The sequence below is a fragment of the Pecten maximus genome, chromosome 17 (assembly GCF_902652985.1).
Source record: "Pecten maximus chromosome 17, xPecMax1.1, whole genome shotgun sequence".
Lineage (NCBI taxonomy): Eukaryota > Metazoa > Mollusca > Bivalvia > Pectinida > Pectinidae > Pecten > Pecten maximus.
The window spans coordinates 6,719,972-6,745,793 of record NC_047031.1 but is presented as its reverse complement, the minus strand read 5'-3'; the positions used below and the strand labels follow the sequence as shown (position 1 = coordinate 6,745,793).

General features: G+C 37.3%; 2 protein-coding genes across 3 annotated transcripts; one reads left to right on the top strand and one right to left on the bottom strand.

The window, feature by feature from the left end:
• The first annotated feature begins 2,091 nt into the window (after nt 1–2,091).
• Nucleotides 2,092–25,495, top strand: LOC117315704 (zinc finger protein 236-like). Of its 2 annotated transcripts, XM_033870029.1 has the most exons (5): nt 2,092–2,173; nt 5,239–5,339; nt 6,030–6,174; nt 14,821–19,166; nt 19,237–25,495. In XM_033870029.1, exons 2-4 carry the CDS (start codon nt 5,289–5,291, stop codon nt 19,164–19,166), a joined length of 4,542 nt encoding a protein of 1,513 aa, XP_033725920.1. In that variant the 5' UTR covers nt 2,092–2,173; nt 5,239–5,288; the 3' UTR covers nt 19,237–25,495. The 2 variants fall into 2 exon arrangements, with proteins under 2 accessions (XP_033725920.1, XP_033725919.1); XM_033870028.1 differs by having other exon boundaries at nt 14,821–25,495.
• LOC117315863 (early nodulin-75-like) lies at nt 21,307–21,888 on the bottom strand. The gene has a single exon (XM_033870269.1). The coding sequence runs from the start codon at nt 21,886–21,888 to the stop codon at nt 21,307–21,309; it is 582 nt and encodes a 193-aa protein (XP_033726160.1).
• Nucleotides 25,496–25,822: the final 327 nt, after the last annotated feature.

The following is a 25,822-nucleotide window of genomic DNA, read 5'->3' as shown; positions in this document are numbered from 1 at the left end:
GGAGCAGTTTGAAAAATGTCGTCTGAGCGAGGAATTCGGCGATGTTCTCACGGATTATTGTGTTTTGGATGTAACAATTCGTATTGAGTGACACGGTAGGTTAAAGATGAATGTTTCCTTATGACGGTCGCATATAGTGTGCACCGTGTCATTTTGAATAAATGTGTTTTTTAGTCGATTGAAGTGAGATGGGGTGCAGTTTCGCTCGTGACGGAGTTTCCGGCCTTCCGTATTACACAGTACACATACCACTGATATCATTTTTTTTCTCATTTTCTATGCAAGCGCCTGTGGTCCTCACCTGTATGATGGATCTGCGCTGCTGGTGCTGTATTTGGCTTCATTCGATTCGTAAAGCATAATCCCATCTACCTTTTTTTCAAAACTGGAGCGTAACCCGTATTCCACATACCTTTTATATTTGGAAACTGTTACTTTAAAATGTCCTGTACATAACACATCGTATTTCCACAAAGTTTTCTATCTTTTAGAATATCATCTTTTTCTTTAAAACTTAATGTACTCTTACCATTATCCATCCAAATACGTTTCGTTTCTACTGGCTTACAAATTGACGGCCTATCACCTGAAAGATTTTCTGATATATCACTTACCTTTGGTTTGTGTCTGTTTGGCAACGAACGTCTTTTTCTATTAGGATTTACCTTAGGACTAATGATTACAGTAGGCTCGTTTATACTTACAATATCCTCACACGGGATACTATAACAGTACGTTTATACTTACAATATCCTCACACGGGATACTTTAACAGTACGTTTATACTTACAATATCCTCACACGGGATACTTTAACAGTACGTTTATACTTACAATATCCTCACACGGGATACTATAACAGTACGTTTATACTTACAATATCCTCACACGGGATACTATAACAGTACGTTTATACTTACAATATCCTCACACGGGATACTTTAACAGTACGTTTATACTTACAATATCATCACACGGGATACTATAACAGTACGTTTATACTTACAATATCCTCACACGGGATACTATAACAGTACGTTTATAACTTACAATATCCTCACAAGGGATACTTTCTTTAGACTGTTTTATACTTACATCAGCGTTGTCATCATTTTGGATATTTTCTTCTGACTGTTTAATACACACCTCTTTGGATATATCTTCCTTCTCTTCCATAATATTTGATAACCTCCTATGTGATAGCGATAATCTAGACCTAGCTAGGTTTGGGTTTTTTGGGTGTTTAGTTAAGGCCTAATCATGATCAGTAATCAATGTTCAATGGACCAGCTATAAATTGTAATCACCTTATTAGGATATGAAATAGTATAATTACATAAATCTGTTATCTTGTTTTAAAAAGAAAACAATAATCTTTTAATAACCTCAAAATTTTGATAAAAAAAAGACCGTGTGAATTTTAATTCCAAACAAGAATATAATACTTTGCTTATATATATGTCGTCATAATAAACTTACATATGCATTTAGATATGATACGACTGTATTGTTTTCATAACCTATTTAATTATATTAAAGAAACTTTAATTTAACCCATTGTCAGGTAAATATTCACTGACAATACGCATACATTCTGTAGCTCGGTAAACTATACACAAAGCTCGGGCTCGGTTGAGTTGTCTGCCCTTAGCACAGGCTCGGTGTAAACATGGCGAGCAAGCTGGCTAGTCCGGTGATCTGAGGCTCCGTTACTAAAAAGTCCAAATTCCCAATGAGATAAACTGAGATTGATGTTGAAGTTGATATCTTTTAAACAAGCAATGTTTACTGGTTACATGCGTGCAAGAATGTCACAAAAATAAAGCATGTATTTTAAATAATTTGCAAAAAACGTGAATAGGCCTAGTCACGCTTGAGTGCGGGATACAAGAAATACACCCCTCCCTGAAAATTGAAAATCGGCGATTTCAAGAGTAATATTTATTTCCAAGAAAATACCCAAAGCTCGGGCCCGGGTCAAAAGCTCGGTTCAAAGATCGGGATCGGCTCATGGTACAAGAAATGACCCCAATCTGAAAATACGGAGTATTCAGCTCGATATCGTTTCCAATTTAGATTATACGTAGCGGAAGTCCAACTTGACCTTGACATTTAATAAATGCAAGGTGGAAAGAAGAAAGACGACTTAACGACGGATATCATGGACTTTAAAGGTAAATATTAAAAAAAGTAATTAAAATGGTATTCCATTGAAGTTAATGGAAATTTAAAATTGAATGATATATCACGTATAAAACGTATGGTGTATTTCGAGGCATCTTTCTCCTTTTCACCGCTTTGCGCTTTTCCGCCATTTTGAAAAAGTTGGGCGTTATTTTGTCGTGTTCAGAATGTGTGATACTTTTCTTCTTATTTTTAATACCGATTTATGATTATTTTAACTTCTATTTGCTTCTACTAAATTTAACTTTGACTGTAACCCAGATATATTTTAAATACGTATTTTAGGTTTACCTAAAGTCCTGCTGCCAGCCCGCATTTGACCTGATCATGACATGAGCGCCTTCTAGTTAAAAGCGACAGCATGATTATCAACTGGACTTTTTTAAGAAAATACACCATTGCCCTGTTGCTCAAATTTCGTCCTAATCACCCAAATTCTTTACACGAGTGTTTATCATACCTCCTAGAACAAATTTAGGCACACATTAAAAAAGACCCAAATCGCTTAAACGGTAAATTTTGCAATAACTTACATATAATGTAGCATAAAAACCCCGACGAAGACAACAGCCGTGTTACAGTTCCCGAGTGACTTGCCAATCAATGCCTGAGTTTTGAATAGTTTAGTATGTATACCTATCATGGGCCGTTGAGAGCATCACAAAACAATCTCCCAGTTACGTGTCAGACTCTTGTAGTAATTCAGGATCAGCAACATGTACAACAGTTATACTGTTTAAGGTAAATCCCTCTCAAACAGATCCAGCACAATCCAGCATAGCAACATCTAGCCACTTCAAATTTGAACCCCTTGAACTCTCGCTCTTTCTTAATTATATATATATATATACTGACGCCTGTCGGGCAACGTTTACCCATGTCCTGAACTGACTTTATGACATATTTATACAACTTGACCAAATTCTGTTGGAGCAGTTGGGCAAACTATCAGAGCAGGCGGTCAGTTTCAAGACCTAGATTTGTTGTAGATTTAGATGGTCATTAGCTATAGGGATGAGTATACATATGATGACGACCATAGGTAATGTAGACTGAGACACTAAGTTTGGGTATATGACTATATGTACATGTATACAAATGTACATATCATGTATATATATATATGTATATACGCAAGTTTCCAGTTTTCCCCAACATTTTTTAATATAACCTGCATGTTTATTGCATTTTTGCCAGAGAAATATAGAAATTTATGAAACTAATAAAACTAATAAAAAAGCAGTGAAAATATAAGTTTTCCGTTTTTGACCAGTCAGAGCGGACCTTTGTATTCACCTCGTTGAAACTTGCCGATTTTTCCAATTGAAGCGTAGATAGATAAATTGGTTATTTTTCTTTATCTTTGAAATATTCTGACCAGTTTTTGACTAAATACTAACTTGATGTTAGCTAGTGGTGTGCCGATTATCGATTATAATCGAAAATTAATCGAAATTACCAAAATATAGCGATAATCGATTGTTAAATTCAATAATCGATTAGTGAAATTTCCATTGAAAATATCTCCGGTAAAAAATGCGGCGTTTCCGGAATAAGTGCCCTCTGTTGGTTTCTTTGTTAGTCACTGTTCCGGTCACGAAAACGCTTCACGCACTCATATACAGTTATAAAGCGTCTGTTTAACTCATACGCTTGAACAAAATGGAGGCACTTGAGACGGTGACACATGAGGCGGAATTATTCCACCACCCAGGCGCGAGTACCTTTAGTATGGAAATATTTTGGATTTGGAAAAGTAAAAAAGGGCCTCCAAATAAAGAAACCCTCGATATGAAGGCGGCAGCTTGCCGCCTTCGCTGATATGTTAATAAAGATAAGTTGACGTATTTTTTTTTCTCCCGTATGATGGCGTATCAAGTGACTTGTTTCAGTTTCAATTTGAATTTCAACGTTTGCCGGTGATATTCATGCTAAAGTAAACGAAACCAAAAGTTACATACTGACTGGTCTGTTACGTTACAACTTTGAACAATGGCTTTAGTTTTGGATTACGTTGACATGTTTCAAATACTGGATTTCTGTACCAATTAATATGAGTATTATACAGATTGTGGATGGGAAATAATAACAACAACATCTCGTATGACTTCTTCTATTTCTATTAATCTGGTATGTTCATTGGAAACTTGTTAATATTGTTTTAAACTTTTAATCATGAATTCACAATACATTTTTTCAAATATTCATAATACATTTAATAAATAGCTCTGATTTACATACTATCCGATTATAATCGATAATCGATCGGAAGGGGCTCTCCGATTATGCCGATTAATCGATTAGGAAATTACATCCGATTCCCAACACTAATGTTAGCTATTCAAGCACTGATTCTCCGACAACAGCAGAAAACGCTTACATTGTGCTGATCACTCCTTTCAAAATGGCGCCGTCATGTTGACGTGGAGTAACGGCACAAGGCGATGATGTCATAACTGACTCCCGCCCTTTTTGACTATCAATTTTTTTGACGTTTTAATTTCGTTTTTAAGTTTATGAAATGCAATAAACAGAAAATTGAATGGTTTCCTGTTAAATATAACATATATTTCGCTCGTATGACACAGTATTTCGATATTTCCTCTATTTATTTAATTATCGCTATATATTATCAGGTTGGTAACATCCAATGCAAGGATATGCTGGAATCAAATGCATCCTCTCTGTCTCATTAGTCATTACCAGGTTGAAAAAATATTAGTATATGAAATATTTTTCGAACCTGGTAAACTGAAGAGGAAAATTTCAGTAGGAAAATGGGGTTTTGTTTTATTATTTTTTTTTTTTTTTTTTTTATCTATCAATGGGAAAAAAACTGGAATGAAAATAGTAAACATTGTTTACAAATCATTGCTCAAGATCTATTATAGAGACAGCAGTTATAAGCTGAATTTTAAACACAAAACCACGGTCTATGTTGTCATTAGATCTAGACTATACATTAGTGTACGCCTTGGGCTTGGCTGCAGATTTGAATGGAATATACTTTCAGTACATTGCTGATAATTTGTTTTCTTGTTTCTATTAACATTAGGTCCCTAGAAGCTCGAACACCCGAAAAAGCCAGTCCTCAGAAAAAGCAAAATGGCTGACGGTCAAAATATTGAGCTGGTCCTCCACATGGTTAATAAAATGGTAAGTATAAATGTGGGCAGGTAAGGAAGAGAGAATCACCATAGAAACGAGATGTCATGCATATGTATGACCCAGGTGTGAAATGATACAGATAATACATGTAGAGTTTCAACAATGAACATGCATTTAAAATTAAAAGGAACACATTTTTCTTTAGGAACTCATTTAAATTTCAGATGGACTATATATATATATAGCTACATTTTACCTGAAAAGGATCCTGTTTATAAGATATCCAGTGTAAACATTAAACCCTAGCTGGCAATAGAATGATGTACTTTTTGTCATTATATTGTGACTAAAACAAGTTTGGACATTCTTTGGGATGAGGCCTTTTTTGTCTCATTTTTGGAAGAAAATAAGTGAATTGGTAATGGAATTTTCAACAATAAACTGCAAATGTGGTGAATTTTGTGTAGGAAATAATTTCCATCTTATTTAGGATGGAGCCCATATAAGCCTCGGAAATAGGTGCTACAAGTCCTTTGTTGAAATTTCCTTTGAGAATTTTTTTGATTTTAGTGTGATGACTTATTTTAGATCAAGAATTTTTGTGATTTTAGCGTGATGACTTATTTGAGATCTATCGAGAATTTTTGTGATTTTAGTGTGATGACTTATTTGAAATGAAGAAATTTTGTGATTTTAGTGTGATGACTTATTTGAGATGGAGAATTTTTGTAATTTCAGTGTGGTGAACTGGTGGACAAAGGTTTTGAATACTATCTGGTAACAGCCTGCCCAACCAAGGCCTTAAACATTGGATCAGCGAAGGGCAGACTATTCCTGCAGGCAAACAAAGATGTTGTACAGCGCTTCATTAAACATTGCTACAGTAAGTATTGTGGAAAGACCTGTCATTGGTTGTTTGTATCGGCTCACCCAGGGTTATTGAAGTCACTTAACCATCAGGATATAGCTCACCCAGGGTTATTGAAGTCACTTAGCCTTCAGGATATAGCTCACCCAGGGTTATTGAAGACCCCTTAGCCTTCAGGACATAGCTCGCCCAGGGTTATTAATGACCCCTTAGCCTTCAGGACATAGCTCACCCAGGGTTATTGAAGTCACTTAGCCTTCAGGACATAGCTCACCCAGGGTTATTGGGGTCACTTAGCCTTCAGGACATAGCTCACCTAGGGTTATTGAAGACCCCTTAGCCTTCAGGACATAGCTCACCCAGGGTTATTGAAGTCACTTAGCCTTCAGGACATAGCTCACCCATGGTAATTGAGGTCACTTAGCCTTCAGGACATTGCTCACCCAGGGTTATTGAGGTCACTTAGCCTTCAGGACATAGCTCACCCAGGGTTATTGAAGTCACTTACCCTTCAGGACATAGCACGCCCAGGGTTATTAATAACTCCTTAGCCTTCAGGACATAGCTCACCCAGGGTTATTGAGGTCACTTAGCCTTCAGGATATAGCTCACCCAGGGTTATTGAAGACCCCTTAGCCTTCAGGACATAGCTCACCCAGGGTTATTGGGGTCACTTAGCCTTCAGGACATAGCTCACCCAGGGTTATTGAAGTCACTTAGCCTTCAGGACATAGCTCGCCCAGGGTTATTGAAGACCCCTTAGCCTTCAGGACATAGCTCACCCAGGGTTATTGAGGTCACTTAGCCTTCAGGACATTGCTCACCCAGGGTTATTGAGGTCACTTAGCCTTCAGGACATAGCTCACCCAGGGTTATTGAAGTCACTTAGCCTTCAGGACATAGCATGCCCAGGGTTATTAAAAACCCCTTAGCCTTCAGGACATAGCTCACCCAGGACATAGCTCACCCAGTTTTATTGGGGTCACTTAGCCTTCAGGACATAGCTCACCCAGGGTTATTGAGGTCACTTAGCCTTCAGGACATTGCTCACCCAGGGTAATTGAGGTCACTTAGCCTTCAGGACACAGCTCACCCAGGGTTATTGAAGTCACTTAGCCTTCAGGACATAGCTCGCCCAGGGTTATTGAAGACCCCTTAGCCTTCAGGACATAGCTCACCCAGGGTTATTGAGGTCACTTAGCCTCAGGACATAGCTCACCCAGGGTTATTGAAGTCACTTAGCCTTCAGGACATAGCTCACCCAGGGTTATTGAAGTCACTTAGCCTTCAGAGAGGTGGGTCTGTTAATGTCAAACACACTATATTTTAGGGTTGGCCTCATGGAGGTTCAATTTTATAACTAATCAGAGTAATCGGGTAGCTATATATAGGTAGGTAGGGAAATGCTTTTTTCTTAAAAATAGAAATATTTGTACTTCATAAAATTCACACAAGATAACATAATATGCGAAAATAGATATTTTATTCAACGTCAAATTAAAACTAACACATAAGCACTTTTTTTTAAGAATATGTAGGATATGTCAAGGTCCTTGAATTGCTTGATCAATATAAAGATTACTTGCTCTTAAAGTGCTTAAATGACTTAGTTTCTAATATATATAACAAAGCAGATCTGGATCCAGAATTTTTTTATTAGTGAAGACACAAATGGAAGGCAAACAATTTCTTGAATAGGCAGATAATTGCCTAGTCGCTCGGTCAATGCCCAACATACTTAATTTTATTTTTGACCTAAAAAAATGAATCCATTTGAAACATAAATTATATATATATTGATATACATAATTTCCCTTACTGATAGGAATTTGATCGTTTCCAAATATGACCTCCCAAATTTGCCCATATTTTTCTAGAAAATAGATGTGTATCATGAATGCCAAACAGTTGTTGTGTCAATTGTTTCTTAATTAACCACATCCTTACAATAACGTAACTTTGACTTACCCAAATCTTCTTAATTAACCACATCCTTACAATAACGTAACTTTGACTTACCCAAATCTTCTTAATTAACCACATCCTTACAATAACGTAACTTTGACTTACCCAAATCTTCTTAATTAACCACATCCTTACAATAACGTAACTTTGACTTACCCAAATCTTCTTAATTAACCACATCCTTACAATAACGTAACTTTGACTTACCCAAATCTTCTTAATTAACCACATCCTTACAATAACGTAACTTTGACTTACCCAAATCTTCTTAATAGGCCAGTTTCACAATCGCAAAATGTAAAGAGTTATTTCCCCTGAATTTCGCGAAAACGAGGCTCAGCCTGCTGACAAGTTGACGGTCACAAGTCACAAGGGGTGTGCCTAATGAGTGTCCTGTGAGGGTTTTTGCACGCCCCGCATTTCGTTAAGTGATATTATTAAATATTTTTTTCTGTATCATACAGATGAATATCTAACCTATGAAGATGTAAAATTTGACTTTGATATAACGAGTGCATACCTACCGGCGAACTCGAAGTTACGGTGCCATAAGCATACGAGTGTCCTGTGAGGAATGAGTGTCCTGTGATTGTTTTTACACGCCCCGTAACTCATTAAATGATATTTTAAAATTATGTTTTCTGTATCATACAGATAAACATTGAGCCTATTACCATGCAAAAGTTGACTTTGATTGCACGAGTGCATATTATTTAAATGTACTGTCGAAGTTACATTGCAGGGTGTCCCGCGGGGTGTTCGCACGTCCCGTGATTTTGTTCACAGGTAGACTTGTGGACATGATTATGATGTTTTGAATTTAAATGTTTTATTATAGATGATTAAATTATTGTATCACAATCGCAGGCTTAATTTGTAAAAAAAATATATCGTACCTCGGCGTTATAAATTTAGTATTTATAAGGCCGAGGTACGATATTTTTTTTACAAATTAAGCATGCGATTGTGATACAATAATTTAATCGTCTATAATAAAACATTTAAATTAAAAACATCATAATCATGTCCACAAGTACCTGTGGTGTACTAACTAGTGAGTGTCCTGTGGCGCCGTGCCAACCTCGGGTACTTTGACGCAGGCATGGTCATGATCACTGGTGATCGAACTGCTCAAACTTTAAAACTGTGTCCGTTATATAAGAATTACAAATACACGTAGATCTATATATACGTATTTTCTCCCAAAGTCCGTTTATAAGAATTATACAAGAAATAACTTTATTACGTCTGAAATATACCGTAAATATTCGGGTATAGTGCGCACTCGCGTATAGTGCGCAGGTACGTTTTTGAGGTTCATTTAAAAAAAAAAAAAATTAACAATTTTTTTTTCAATTTTCAACTGAGCGGTAGATGAATTATAAAGCATAAGATGATAGGAATTTGTAACTTATGAAAGCTTATTTACAATGTACCACATTTAATTGGAATCACCGGTCAGATTTGACACATTGGATTGACAGGTTGTTTACATTATACCGCCACAGGCCTAGTCAGCTTGCAAATTGTAGCGGTCCCATCTAGGTCCCATCTACGCTGTTGTACCAACAAAATAATTATTCCTACCCTCAATTACCATGTGTTTTTCACGCAGGTATGATCTCTTGTGGTATCTGTCCACGAACATACAAAGCTAATTAAGCTCAATTATAACAAGATTGACTAGTAAGCTGACTGCTACGTAATGTAACACAGGCCGCCATTTTGTATACAGTACGGAAACAGGTCTGCAGTCGTCGTGCTGGTCACAACTTTCATATCAATGAATTAACATGTGTAAAGGATAAATCTACAGTGCAGACGATAAATAAGAGTACCCCGGTAGTTTTCACAGTCATATCGTATTTTATATGGCCAGTTGGTCAGTGACTGCCGCATGAGTGTTACCCGTGCTAATTGCGCATGCGTGCTGTTACAGCTTCCGTAAATAAACAAGTTGAACGTTATCAGTTTCTGGCAACATTCTGGATTTATAAGGTGATTAATTTAGAAGTATGAAATAACTAAGTACTGCTATATCATTTCAAGTTTTGTTTGATGTTAATTGAGATGTTATACATCGTTTTGGACCTGAATACGGGAACATGCTCAAGTGAGATCGTATGTGTACGGAACATGTGGCTCACGATCGACTTAGATAAATCCACGTAATTGCTGATAAATACACAATTTCAAGGAATTAAACATTAAAATAACTATTCATTTCTTTGATTATTTGTTAACTATTACTTTCTTAATGCTTTATATATGTATATATATAAGTATTAAATCAATGCTGCTGTGAAATTAAAGGAAACGATCACAAATCTCGGTCAAATCACATTCATTCTGACTGGGAAAAGGCTTGTACTTGCGTATAGTGCGCAGTGGTCTTTTTCACTTGTCAATTTTTGAAAAAAAGTGCGCACTATACGCGAATATTTACGGTACGTATTTTTCTCCCTAAGTCCGTTTATAAGAATTACTCAAGAAATAACTTTATTACGCCTGAAATATACGTATTTTTCTCCCTAAGTCCGTTTATAAGAATTACACAAGAAATAACTTTATTACGCCTGAAATATACGTATTTTTCTCCCAAAGTCCGTTATATAAGAATTACAAATACACGTAGATCTATACGTATTTTCTCCCAAAGTCCGTTTATAAGAATTATACAAGAAATAACTTTATTACTCCTGAAATATACGTATTTTCTCCCTAAGTCCGTATATTATAATTATACAGGAAATAACTTGTGATATGCATTACCTTCCCATGTATTGTTATTACTATATGACCAACACACATATCTGTACATTTATGCACATGTATATAAAACATACATAAATATAGAGGATATCTGTGATACTTATTAGAGTATATATATACACACCTCTGTTATTTAATCACTCGAAAATACGCATCACATAAAATAAAAAGCAAACAGAAAATCAACAAAAGGTATAATAATTGTCCTGTTACACTTGCATACGTTACTGCCTTTTGTTGCAATAATGTCCATGATAATGTCCATGACCCGTACATTGACATCGACACAGCATGGGGCTGAATTGAATAGTCGCGAAACAAAACTGGTCATTGGCAAGTCATCAACCACTTCACATAACTGAGGCAATAATTTACAGTGAGTTAGTTGGCATCACTAATCAATTCATATACTGTTAATCACCTTTTGAAAAAAGAACGATGTTTACAAATAATTATGGTTAATAAAATATAATGAAAAGTAAAATCCTTCAATATTTAACTAACGCTCACGATCAACATGTACACCAAGAAAACGCACAGTTTTAACTTTTAATGTAATTTCTTATTACACGTATTTATTAAAAGTGCAAATACACTGTCTACATAGTTAACGCACTTATAAAGTTTAAATACATTTAAATATATAGTTGACGGCAGTACTGCTTTTTCGTACATTACCGATAACAGTTGTTTTTAACATTTAAAATGTATGGCCTTTATTTCGTAGAGTGGCGCAAACATTTTAACCTATTTACCCTGTACTCAGTAATGACTTCAAAATAAGTTATACTATTAGTTAATATTCATATCTATTACACCTATCAATTTAACAAAATGTGCAAAAAACTGACAGGACACTCATCTTATACTTACTGTAAATTCGTCGTAACATTTGATAAAATGTACTTGTTCTATCAAAGTCAAATTTTGCACATTGATAGTAATAGACATCGCGTATATGTACGAATTGTGGGGTGTGCAAATACCGCACAGGACACTGCACCGAAAATGAATGAATTATTATGCTTTCTTCGCATCAAACTCGATGTCAATTTTTGCATGTTAATAGGTTCGATGTTCATCCGTATGATGCAGAAGGAATTAACAGAAAATACTATTTAACGAATTACGGGGCAAAAACTCTCACAGGACACTCATTCCTCGCAGGTCACTCATTCCTCACAGGACATATGTATATGTAATAATGTATTGCACCGTAACTTCGCCGGTACATTTGCATATTATGCACTAGTCTAATCAGAGTCAAATTTTGCACATTAATCTATTAGATGTCCTCCGTCTATATGATACAGCAACTATAATTTTGAAATATCGTTTAATGAATTACGGGGCGTGAAAAAAAACGCTCAGGACACGCATTAACTTTAACAAATTTTATTGACGAACCATGACGTTATTCACCTGTCAACCTGTTTGTACAGGACAACTTTTCAGAAATTGACAAATTTTATGTATTAATAACCGATTACCAGCACATTAGCTTATATATAATGTATAAGTTACTTTACCCTATTAATCATTGCTATATATTGTTCAATTATATATTAAAACCTCTAATTCAAGTATATAATAGCAATTCATTGATTTATCATAAATGTGTCAATTACATGTAAAAGGAGCAGCACAAACCGGCTATTTTCGGAGTCAAACATCAATGAAAAAAGTGTCATGAAGCACTTTGAAAAAAGGTTTCAGCAGCAGTTTAATTAATTACCAGTGATCCATGCCTACGAGATAATTATGGAGTTGGTGAAAATTAAATTCGACCATTTTCCTCAAGTCTCCACTCCATATGCGATCTTTTGCTGACATTTGCTCGTAAGAAAATTTTCTTTCTCTACGTCAAGCGCCTTAAATAGGCCTAGGTCAATCCCGGCGGTAGAGTCCGATACATCACTGGCATCTATATTATCCGTGGCATTTAACTTGATTTTAAGAGAAATACGTCTCGCTATTAGAGCAGATTTGTTTCCTGTTACATTCTCACCGCTGTATTTTTAAATCTCTTTCAACTCAACAACCTTCAGTTTGTTTAAATCTTCCGTGTTGTTCAACTTAAAATTCAAAGCCGACAGTGTTGACATTGGAGACAAACACGGGAGTGTCTCTCAGCAGGCTTAGCCTCGTTTTCAGAAATATTCAAGGGAAATAACTCTAAATTGTAGTCGATTGCGGGGATTGTGAAAGGGGTCTATTAACCACATCCTTACAATAACGTAACTTTGACTTACCCAAATCTTCTTAATTAACCACATCCTTACAAAAACGTAACTTTGACTTACCCAAATCTTCTTAATTAACCACATCCTTACAATAACGTAACTTTGACTTACCCAAATCTTCTTAATTAACCACATCCTTACAATAACGTAACTTTGACTGACCCAAATCTTCTTAATTAACCACATCCTTACAAAAACGTAACTTTGACTGACCCAAATCTTCTTAATTAACCACATCCTTACAATAACGTAACTAATTTCTTACAATTTTTTTAATTTTAGCACATTACCACATCCTTACAATAACGTAACTTTAATTTGAATCGGTCAAAATCACAGGACATCTTATAGCATATATAATATCAATGAAACAACATGTTTTCATTTATTTTCTAGCCAGGTTAAACGTTTATGTGTTGTAAATAAGAACTTCCTTTTGCACAATAAAAAAGGCAGTTTGAGGGGGAAAAAATCACTGCAGCATCATGATCGACCGACTGGGAATATGGTATACATATATATAGTCTGTATAGCCATTTTATACCTGGAAACAAAGGTAGCAATGCACTACGGAATATTTGATGAAAATTTGATCACCGATTTTTGTTGATGAACCCTTTGTCATTAGGATCTGACATTTACCAATCCTGTTTCTATAACAGCTAGCTGGAGATTTATGTTTCCCAACACCTTATCACTAGCCCTCCACCTCTGGGTTGCATGTTCAAAACCTAAGTGGGGCAGTTGCCTGTTACTGACCGAAGGTCGGTGGTTTTTTCACCATGTACTTTCGCTTTCCTCCACCTCCAAAACCTGACACGTACCTAAATGACAGTGGCTGTTAATAGGGTGTTAAATAAACTAAACTAAATAAGATCTATGTCTAATCTGTAATTTGGTTAATGTTTCTTGTTGTCCATCTCAAACGGCCTATTGTTGTGTGTACATCCATCCATGTCCATGCAAAGGTTTTGTTGAAGATATTCATGAGCCCTAGGACAGATTTAGTTAATTTTTATCTGATATCACAGTATGAAATTCTGCACTTGATTTGGTTGTGGTTATCAATCGGTGCTAGCTAGGTAATATTTGCATGATGAGCCTCATTTTCACTTATCATATTCTTTTATTATTGTACATGTTATATGTATACATGGATATTTTTCTCTCCGCTTTTTCAGGGTAATTGTATATATATGGTGCTGGATTATTGAACTAACAGAAGTGAATTAGGTCTCTTTCAATAATTTGAAAAAGACTTGATTGACAAAATTTGTTAGATCAAACAATTATGTACTTGCAATGTGATTAATTTTAACTATGTGGGTTAATTATGTGGGTTAATTATGTGTGCGGACAGACAACAACACTGCGGTAATTTCTTCAAAATTCGAACATTCAGTCAAGTTATATTTCACATCCTGATACAATGAAATTTTTTCCAGTATTAATTTTTTTGAAAATATATCTTACATAATACATTATTCACGGCTCATATTCAGATTTGCTTTCATTTCGGTGTAAACATACAGTTTTTTGATCAATTTTGAAAGAATGGTAACTGAAATTGAAAAATAAATCAGGAAATTCCATAGTACATAGGAAGCCTGCAATGTGATTAAAGTATACAGCACATCTCTGTTCGAATCAATACTACCGCTGAGTTGTTTTCTGTCTGCAGGTTCCAAGGCGACCGTTAGTGAACAGGGTCAGGGGCAGAATCCAGTAGGACAGACAACCCCCAAAATATCACAACCTACAGGCAAGATGGTGTCATCACCAGGAAAACAGAAAATACAGCAGACCAACGCCCAGGAAATAACAAAACCTGTGGACAAGATGGTATCATCGCCAGGAAAACAGAAAATACAGCAGACCAACGCCCAGGAAATAACAAAACCTGCGGACAAGATGGTATCATCGCCAGGAAAACAGGAAATACAGCAGACCAACGCCCAGGAAATAACAAAACCTGCCGGCAAGATGGCGTCATTATCAGAAAAACAGAAAACGAAACAAAGTTCCACACAGAAAATTTCACCATTGTCACCAAAAACAGCAGAAAGGTATGAGGCAAATAAAGGGAACTCTGGAAACCAAGATAGTAAAGGAACAGAGACTGTTGCTGATAATGTTCTGGATGCTGTTAAACTGTTGGCAAAAACATCAGTGGTAAAAAGGCAAGTGTTGGGGACTAAAAAATCTATCACAGACTCAAACAGGGATGAAGGAGAAGACTCACCAGGGGAGGATGAACTTAGACAAAATGAGTTAAAAGAGGATGACTTAGACAGGTCCTGCCTCAGCAACTCTGTGGAGGATGCAGAACAAATCACAGATGCTGACACAGGCTCCCCCTTTGGGATGTCCCTTCGTGCGAAGCGGAAACGTAAAGTATTTGCTGATTGTGAGATGAGTCCAATATTGAAATTCAGCCGGCAAATAATTCAAACTGATCTGAAAACTTCCCCAATCGAAAGTAAGACAATTAAAGGAAAGGAAGATAAAGAAGAAAGGACAAGTTTCAAAACTAAAAAGAACGATCCGATATCAAGTGAAAAAAATGTAGGGGGGAAGACAAAAATATTGAAGTCTGAGAAAAGTTCCAGTTCTGGAAGTGGGATCTCCGAAAGTCCCTCCAAACATTCCACAAAGTTCAAAGTTCATAGGTCAGGAGAGAAATCAATAGAGTTGAAGGACTGCAGTGTACAGTTGTCACTTACGCCTTTCACTACACGTAATTCAACAAAGTCCACTAGCAGGTCAAATAGTTCTCAAACTCCATTACAATCAGGAAAATCCAGGATTGAAAGGAGAAAGTCAGCAGAAAAAGGCAAGAGCATGAACACTACTGGAGGTGTCGCGGATAGACCCAGCACTAGGAAAACGTACACAGGTATTAGGTCTTCATCTAAAGGCACGGATGTCAGTCAGGTTGGCGAGTCTAACAATGACCAGTTAACACAGGATGAAGATATCGGTTTGAACCTTGAGTGTAGTATTGAAAACGACGAGGACTTTGAGGACAATAGTTATGATGTTGACAGTAACGATGAAGATTTTACGCCTGATGTCAAAGAGGAAGAGTCGTCAGAGAAAAAATCAACTTCATCAAAATATAAAACTCCAAAAAGAAAAGAACGGAAATCTGAACCAAGCTTCAAATGTACAACATGTGAGAAAGTGTTCAAAGGAGCCGGAGCCTTAGCGCGTCACACTATTGTACATTCCACTAAGTGCCTGGCATGTCAGAAAGATTTTCCTGACCATGAAAGTCTGATATATCACAGAAAAAAATGTCAGAGTATAAGACAAACCACTAAACTCTATCCCTGTGATAAATGTAACTTGGTTTGTATCGCGCCCTGGTCTCTAAGGCGCCACCAGATAGCATCGCACGAATGGCGATGTCGATTCTGTAAAAGGCTCTATGCTTCTGAGGCGAATCTTGAAAAACATTCCGAGAATTGTATTGACAAGGCTGTGAAGGAGAATGAGCGACGCGACCGGCGCGAGAATAGTCCCAAACACGTGTGTGACACATGTGGTAAATGTTTTGCTAACAAAGGAATTCTCATGTCGCACATGAGGTGCCACACACAAGATGTTACATTGCTTATCAGTCAGATCTGTTGTGTCGACTTGGACCAGGTGGACAAGATTGTGGACGATGTTAGTGGGGATTTAAAGAAGAGTGAGAGTAAACAAGAGAAACCATCGTCACATTCTCTCTTGACATGTTCTGGCTGTAGTACCGAGTTCTCGACACGTAAAGCCTTGACAAAGCATAGGAAAACTTGTGTTGTTGAAAGAAAACCATTTGTGTGTCAGCATTGTGAGAAATCATTTAAACTTCGTTGTGAGTTGAACAAGCATGCCAGAAACTCGCACCCTGAGACATATTGCATGCGTGAATTGTACCGTAATGAACGTGACCTAGGTAAGCGACTCTATTGTAAATACTGCAGTAAGACATCATACAACCAAACTTGGATGGAGGTTCATACCCAGCGTCACATCGATAAAGGAGATGTACTGCTGGAACCACAGGTAGAACTAACAGAGGAAAACACGGAGGCTGCGACTGAATCTGGGGACGAAGAACTCGGCAAATCTGCAGAGTTTACAGAGGGTGAGGGCAACAAGTCTAGTTCAGAGGTTACTGGCAAAGAGGTCAACAGGGCAGAGGTCAAGAATACAGAGTCAGAGGTCAATGAGGTAAACACAACAGAGTCCAATGCAGGATCAGAATTAGATGCAAGGTCAGAAGTCGAAGGACCATTGCTGACAGAGGATGGCATGGTACTGCTGAGCTCTCTGCAGTGTAAGCTTTGTAAGGTATCATTCAAGAACAAGCATGAGCTGTACTCCCATGCAGTATCACACCGGGTATTTAAATGTGATACCTGCGGTAAAATACTATCTAGTGCTGGCTCACTGAAAAAGCACAGGATCATCGCCCACACTGATCAACGTGACTTCATGTGCGAGTTGTGTGGAAAGTCGTACAAGACTCAACGCTGTGTCCAGCAACACATTCGAAAAGTCCACAACAACCCAAAATCACGTAGAACAGGAAGTCCAGGGCCCCATTCCTGTCCCCAGTGTGACAAGGTATTTGAATCGAAACGTCTGTTGACCAAGCATAAATACTTGCATAAGGATCGTACCACGGCCTGTCCTGTGTGCGAAAAGTGCTTTTCAGGAAGAGGAGAAATGTTTTACCATCTCAAACATGTACATTCTGATGCACGAAACTATGTATGTGGTGTCTGCCAGAAAGCCTACAAGACCAACTCCTCGCTGCGTGAGCATCGCAAACAGCACCACGAGGGTCGCGAAGGCTGGCGTCACCGTTGTGAGTATTGTAATAAACTATTCAACAAGAAGAGTCAACTGATCTACCACAAGAAAGTCCACACAGGAGACAAACCTTTCTCCTGTAGCCACTGTGGTTTGACCTTCTCACAGAAAGGCAACCTGCAGAAGCACCTGCAGACGGTCCACATCAGGAAGGTTCAGTACAGATGTGATCTGTGTGGGAAAGGCTTCTACCTTAATGAGAACTACCGGCTACACATGAGGACACATGCTATAGAGAATGGTACAGCTGCCATCATCGGCAATAAGTATGGGACAATCAACCAATGTGGTACATGTCACCGCTACTTTGCACGGAAATGTTCATATAAGGCTCATCTTCTCATGCACAAACAGGAATGGAAATATTCGTGCCCCATCTGTAAGAAAAAGTTTTTCACTGTGACATCATGTACACGTCATCTCAAGACCCATCTCAAATGTCAAATGAGTTCAGTGGAAATACGCGAGAAGTTCCCACTGGCGATAGGATCGTCCGAACCATCTGATAAATTGTTGCAGCTAAAGAAAGAAGGGAGTATCAAAGATCAGTCGGAGCCAATTGAACAGGACGAACCTCAAATTGAACCTGTTATTATAAGGAGGTCGGCTTATAAAAAGAAACCTACGTTTAACATAGCACCTAGAAAGATTAAACTTAACCAGAATAACTACATTAAGATGTCTAAAACTGGATCGGAATCAAAAATTGTTAGTCCATCAAAACCATTGAACAGTGAAGGAAGTGGAGTGAATTTGGCATTGGAAACTCTAGCGGCAGGTGGGATGGTGGAAGAATCAACGGACATCACTCTCAACATTGTTCCTATGTTGGAGGATGCCCCTATAACACCAGTCGAGTCAATCACAGACTTTGCCAGTCCGTCTAAAACCGTTGATTCAGATGCCCGTGCTACATCCACCGCTGTAGAGTCGATCATGGAGAACGTGAATAACGTCATGCATTTGGAGGATAAGCTGATCGTTACTGATGATGCGACTGGGAGCGGGACTGTCACTACAGGCAACACAGAGGAAATGTCTCCCAACGAACTGAATGAGATCCTTCAGACGGTCAACTCACAGGAACTCCTACAGCAGCTCGGGACAGGGAACATCATTCTGGTACAGCAAGGGGACACCAAGGCTTACGTCATGTTAAGTTAGGTAGGCTGTGACCTGCTTACGTCATGTTAAGTCAGGTAGGCTGTGACCTGCTTACATCCTGTTAAGTTAGGTAGGCTGTGACCTGCTTACGTCAAGTTAAGTTAGGTAGGCTGTGACCTGCTTACGTCATGTTAAGTTAGGTAGGCTGTGACCTGCTTACGTCATGTTAAGTTAGGTAGGCTGTGACCTGCTTACGTCATGTTAAGTCAGGTAGGCTGTGACCTGCTTACATCCTGTTAAGTTAGGTAGGCTGTGACCTGCTTACGTCATGTTAAGTTAAGTAGGCTGTGACCTGCTTACGTCATGTTAAGTTAAGTAGGCTGTGACCTGCTTACGTCATGTTAAGTTAGGTAGGCTGTGACCTGCTTACGTCATGTTAAGTTAGGTAGGCTGTGACCTGCTTACGTCATGTTAAGTTAGGTAGGCTGTGACCTGCTTACGTCATGTTAAGTTTGGTAGGCAGTGACCTCCCTGACCTCAAAGTTGTGTTAGACATGATGATGAGTTGGGTAGGTAGTGACTTTGCTGATCTCGGAGTTGTGTTAGACATGATGATGATTTCGGTAGGTAGTGACCTCCCTGATCTCAGAGTTGTGTTAGACATGATGAGTTGGGTAGGTAGTGACCTCCCTGATCTCAGAGTTGTGTTAGACATGATGAGTTGGGTAGGTAGTGACCTCGCTGATCTCAGAGTTGTGTTAGACATGATGATGAGTTGGGTAGGTAGTGACTTTGCTGATCTCAGAGTTGTGTTAGACATGATGAGTTGGGTAGGTAGTGACTTTGCTGATCTCAGAGTTGTGTTAGACATGATGAGTTGGGTAGGTAGTGACTTTGCTGATCTCAGAGTTGTGTTAGACATGATGATGATGATTTAGGTAGGCTACTTCATACTTAGACTACATACTCTGTACTCTTTGAGTCTCAAATTTATATATATATATATAATTAATAGACTTGATGTTAAGTTTGGAAAATCGTAAACTACTGTTAGTGTGGAGGCTGCAATCATAATAATTTCTGAGTGGAAGGTTACATTATGTTAAGTTAGGTAAGCTGTGATCTCGAAATCTCGGAGTGGAAGATAACGGCATGTTAAGTAAAGTGTCACTTAAAAATCTGATAGTGGCACCAGTCTTGATGCAAGCTAGGTAAGCTGTGATCTCGAAATCTCGGAGTAGAGGCATATACATCACGTTGTTAAGTAGGATGTGATCTTAGAAATCTCATAGTGACACCAGTATACAAGCTAGTATAAATAGGCTGTTGTCTCGAAATCTCGGAGTAGAGGCATATACATCATGTTGTTAAGTAGGATGTGATCTTAGAAATCTCATAGTGACACCAGTATACAAGCTAGTATCAATAGGCTGTTGTCTCGAAATCTCGGAGTAGAGGCATATACATCATGTTGTTAAGTAGGATGTGATCTTAGAAATCTCATAGTGACACCAGTATACAAGCTAGTATCAATAGGCTGTTGTCTCGAAATCTCGGAGTAGAGGCATATACATCATGTTGTTAAGTAGGATGTGATCTTAGAAATCTCATAGTGACACCAGTATACAAGCTAGTATCAATAGGCTGTTGTCTCGAAATCTCGGAGTAGAAGTGTATACATCACGTTAAGTAGGATGTGATCTTAGAAATCTCATAGTGACACCAGTATACAAGCTAGTATCAATAGGCTGTTGTCTCGAAATCTCGGAGTAGAAGTGTATACATCATGTTGTTAAGTAGGATGTGATCTTAGAAATCTCATAGTGACACCAGTATACAAGCTAGTATCAATAGGCTGTTGTCTCGAAATCTCGGAGTAGAAGTGTATACATCATGTTGTTAAGTAGGATGTGGTCTCGGTAGTGGAGACAGTCTTGTTGCGTCATGTGATCTCATGTTAAGTTAGGAAGATAGTGATCTCAAAATCTCGAGTGGAGGCAGTCGTGATATTTTGTCAGTTAGACCATGATATTGAAATCTCAAGAGTGGAGGTAAACGTCGTGATGTTGAATCTCAGTATATGGAAGTTGTACTTGAGGTTTAAGTATGGTAGGTCATAACCTTGGTATTCCCAGTGTAGATGTTGATGACGTCATGTTCATGTAGGCTGCAGAGTAGGAAATTCTAGCGTGTACATCACTTAATAATTCAAACTTACTGAGTCAACCTCGTGACTTGGAAACCGATGCTGAGGCACAACCTCGTGACTTGGAAACTGATACTGAGACACAACCTCGTAACTTGGAAACCGATGCTGAGGCACAACCTTGTAACTTGGAAACCGATGCTGAGACACAACCTTGTAACTTGGAAACCGATGCTGAGACACAACCTCGTGACTTGGAAACCGATGCTGAGGCACAACCTTGTAACTTGGAAACCGATACTGAGACACAACCTCGTGACTTGGAAACCGATACTGAGACACAACCTCGTAACTTGGAAACCGATGCTGAGACACAACCTTGTAACTTGGAAACCGATGCTGAGACACAACCTCGTGACTTGGAAACCGATGCTGAGGCACAGCCTCGTAACTTGGAAACCGATGCTGAGGCACAGCCTCGTAACTTGGAAACCGATGCTGAGACACAACCTCGTAACTTGGAAACCGATACTGAGGCGCAACCTCGTGACTTGGAAACCGATGCTGAGGCACAACCTCGTGACTTGGAAACCGATGTCTGGTTGCGCTAATTAGGGTACACTGAGACTGCATCATTTAGATTCAGTTTGGCAGGTTGTAAAGATCGGACACTGTGAGACTAAGGCAGGCATAGATGGAGCTAAGCCACGTGCACCTCTGTAGTGGAAGACTTGTCATGCGGATCAACCAGTGTGAAAATAGATCCTTTTGAGTTTGGTTGGCTACAGTATAAGGCAGTAAAGGATAAAATTCTACCTAGGCAGTAGCTACATTGACAGGGAATTTCATACAATATAAACAGGGTCCGTTAAAAGAACCCATTCCCCCAAAATAATCTTGTGAAAATCCCAATTTGCCACTGAAAAATTTCTAATTTTGAAGTCACTTTTGAAAGATTAAGTTTTACCTAAAAAGACCTGTACTAAAGGTAGTTTTAAAAAAAAAATGAAAAATAAAAACAGCTATCGATCACAAAATGAAATAAAAAATAATATAAAGTATTAAGATTCATCAAAGAAAAACTGAAATTTGTATGAATTTCACTATTTTTCGTTTTCCCAATGTCCCATTTCGTCGCGCATTAATTCTCAATTCATTGGACCCTGGACCCAGTTGAAAAATTGTAGGAAATTCCCTGACTGACAATATATATGCCAGGACAAGATATGGTGTACAGACATTTTGTTTAGAGAAACAGTGAAACAGTGAAACAAAGGCGTATCTCGTGTGAGTGCACAGAAACTTTTTCACAGAGAAACAATGATAAATGATAAGTAATTTGGTCACGTAATATTTTTACTATATCTTTCATGCATTTTGACAATTTTTCCAATGGTATTTATTGAAAATTTACATACATGTAAAGAATTATTTGCTCTTTTGGCATGTAAAGAATTATTTGCACTTTTGGCATGTTACTGTATACTGGCCGTTATAGAAGTGTTTAATTATATCAGCTTAGTCAGTTTTTTAAACATTTTTGTACCAAACGTTTCCTATAGCTACCACATGATAATTACATTATGGTTACTTGTTTGAACTTGTTTACTCCCTCTATCGCAGATCAGAACAGGAAATGATGTAATTATTTATAGTGTTGTGACATGTGGTAGTTTGTGGTCTGGCTGTGTAGTAACAATTAAGCATTGATATCAATTTTTTTTAGTTTCTTCGGGGTATGAAACAAAATTTGTTTGCAAACTGTATGAATCTGCATAGCAAATTCTTACAAAAGTTGCAAACTAATTTTTTTTCATACCCCTATGAAACTAAAACACAATTGACATTGATCAACGTTTATGATTAATTTTTGAAAATAATTTTCTAATTCAAAACCTGTTTTATGTACAATTTTACTGGTTTTATATGGGATTTATTTTCTCAAATCAATACGCAACGTCAGTCGTCGTATTGTGACGTCACATTTTTGCGCCATTCTCAGAAATTTTTTTCATGGTGGTATGGGGGAAAAAAATTTCCAACCAATCGGGAAGCTGCATTCTGCGTGCAAACAATGGAAAATTTAATTATATATACTTGTTATAACAGAATATCTAGAAATCTGATTTCCATATCTTTAACAGGTACAGTAATTTGTACCATATTTTGAAGTAATAAATCCACAATTAATGTTTTTAAAGAAAGTTGCAGTGTGCTTATTAAAAAAGCACAAATTTATATATCATTGATGTATATGTTATACACAAGACTGGGGTATTTGTCTATGAAAATTTGATTGATAATGTAACAATCGTATACCTTATTATGATGGTTATCGGTTTGGTCAATACACTGATGCCGATATTTGAAACAAGATTTCACAGTTTAAATCGGGATTTTACTCTAACCAAATCTTAGTGCCATCAGTGTCAGGAAACACAAGAATATACCAGCCATGCAAAATAATTCACCGAAACTGATCTTCCTGCGCAATCATAATTGGGAGAATGTGTTTGACATGAAAAGTATTTAAGTAAAAAACAGTTGTAATGATAGAGGGTTATTGTATCATTTCTTTAGATGATAATTTATACAAGGATAGAGAGTGATTGAGGATACATAATGTATCATTTCTTTAATTGAGAATTTATACGAGGATACAGTGATTGATGATACCTATGGTATCATTTCTTTAGAAGATAATTTGTACGAGGATAGAGGGTGATTGAGGATACGTATTGTATCATTTCTATAGATGATAATTTGTACGAGGATAGAGGGTGATTGAGGATATGTATTGTATCATTTCTTTAGAAGATAATTTGTACGAGGATAGAGAGTGATTGAGGATATGTATTGTATCATTTCTTTAGAAGATAATTTGTACGAGGATAGAGGGTGATTGAGGATACGTATTGTACAGGGTTTTCAATAAAAATATTTGTAAAAGGCTACAAATGAATAGTAACAGGTATACATGTATCTGAGGATTACGATAATATGTTTTTAGACATTTTTTAAAAAGTGAATTAAGTCATTTGAACCGGCCAAAACACCATTCTAACCGGTCAATTTGGCCGGCAACCGGTTCTAAATGAAAACACTGATTGTATCATTTCTATAGATGATAATTTGTACGAAGATAGAGAGTGATTGAGGATATGTATTGTATCATTTCTTTAGAAGGTAATTTGTATGAGGATAGAGAGTGATTGAGGATACGTATTGTATCATTTCTTTAGATGATAATTATAATTTGTAAGAGGATAGAGAATGAATGAGGATACATTTTTCTCTTACGTATACCCTAGACAGGGATACCCACAGTTTTACCGGGATGAGATTTTCTTATCTCACCCTAGAGAAAAGACAAGCTACACCTGCTCTTTTCACATTTTCAACAATTTCATTTTGTCATGTCAACAATACCATGACGTCAAGGCATCAGTACAACGTCACGTCACGTCGACAATTTAATTACGTCACGTCAGCATTTCCTTTCATTGATGTAACGTCAATATTAGATACATAAGAGGGTAAACAGCGTAAGAGAAAAATAATCATTCACCCCCATGGACGTGAGACAGGGGAATCTCAACCCTCGGGGTAGGATAATTAAGCTGCCAAACACTCGTCAAGCATCATGTTTTGGCAACTTATGAATCTTCCCCTCGGGTGGAGATTCCCCTGTCTCATCCCCCAAGGGAGTGAAAGATTCTATCAGTCACACACAGGGTAAGGTACCCTACCAATCGTGGGATCACCCTGTGAAGTATATGTGAGAAAGCACAGTGATCTGATTTTCTCTGTTGTCATACAGGCATGGTCAGACCTCACTTCCCAAGTCATGAGTGTAGATTTTCAGTATCCATTATATGATATATATATACAGTGTATATTGTTGTATAATCTATTTCATTGGACTGGAAAACTGAAACTGTGCATGTTTTCTCGGGTTGGAAAATTGGATTCTTATGTAAATAGATTTATATGACAAAGGAAGGGATTATATAATATAAGAATCACAAATGCACAAAATTGGTTTAAACATGTCTAGATGCTTAAGTCAATTAATGAAATAAAAAAGCAGGAAATCAGTCATCTCAGTCATCTTGACTTGGAAAAAATAAATAATTTGAAAGAAAAATTACTGAATTTTGTCACTCAGAACTTTTGAATTTTAATGAAGTTGAGATTTTGTATTGCTTTTTTTTCATGTAAATAAAATTATGCCGTCAGATAACAATTGTACGTTTGTATGTTGCATAGATCTGTCAACTGTCAGACTGTCTCATATAAAAACAAGACCACTGCCCATATTCATGAAATTGTATTCATGCTCAATTACACATTTTGTTCTTGGACTCGAATACTTAGGTGATAAATCAGATAACTGATTTAAATCTGTTCAGTGATAAAAATTTTGGAAAGATTTCAGCAGGGCACTTCTTTATGTTAATGCCTTTTTCTTTTTAGCTGCTTTATCACGATTTCAGCAAATTAGGGAAAGTTAGGTTGAGTATACAAACTGTATGTTTGAACATAGAATGATTTCATGAATATATGGCCT

What these genes read in the sequence shown, in the direction of transcription:
- LOC117315704 (XM_033870029.1), top strand. Translation starts at nt 5,289, where the DNA reads ATGGCTGACGGTCAAAATATTGAGCTGGTCCTCCACATGGTTAATAAA. An exon ending in TCCACATGGTTAATAAAATG is followed by an intron (nt 5,340 to 6,029) that starts GTAAGTATAAAT and finishes TTGTAATTTCAG; the next exon opens with TGTGGTGAACTGGTGGACAA. An exon ending in CTTCATTAAACATTGCTACA is followed by an intron (nt 6,175 to 14,820) that starts GTAAGTATTGTG and finishes TTCTGTCTGCAG; the next exon opens with GTTCCAAGGCGACCGTTAGT.
- LOC117315863 (XM_033870269.1), bottom strand. Translation starts at nt 21,888, where the DNA reads ATGATGCAGTCTCAGTGTACCCTAATTAGCGCAACCAGACATCGGTTT.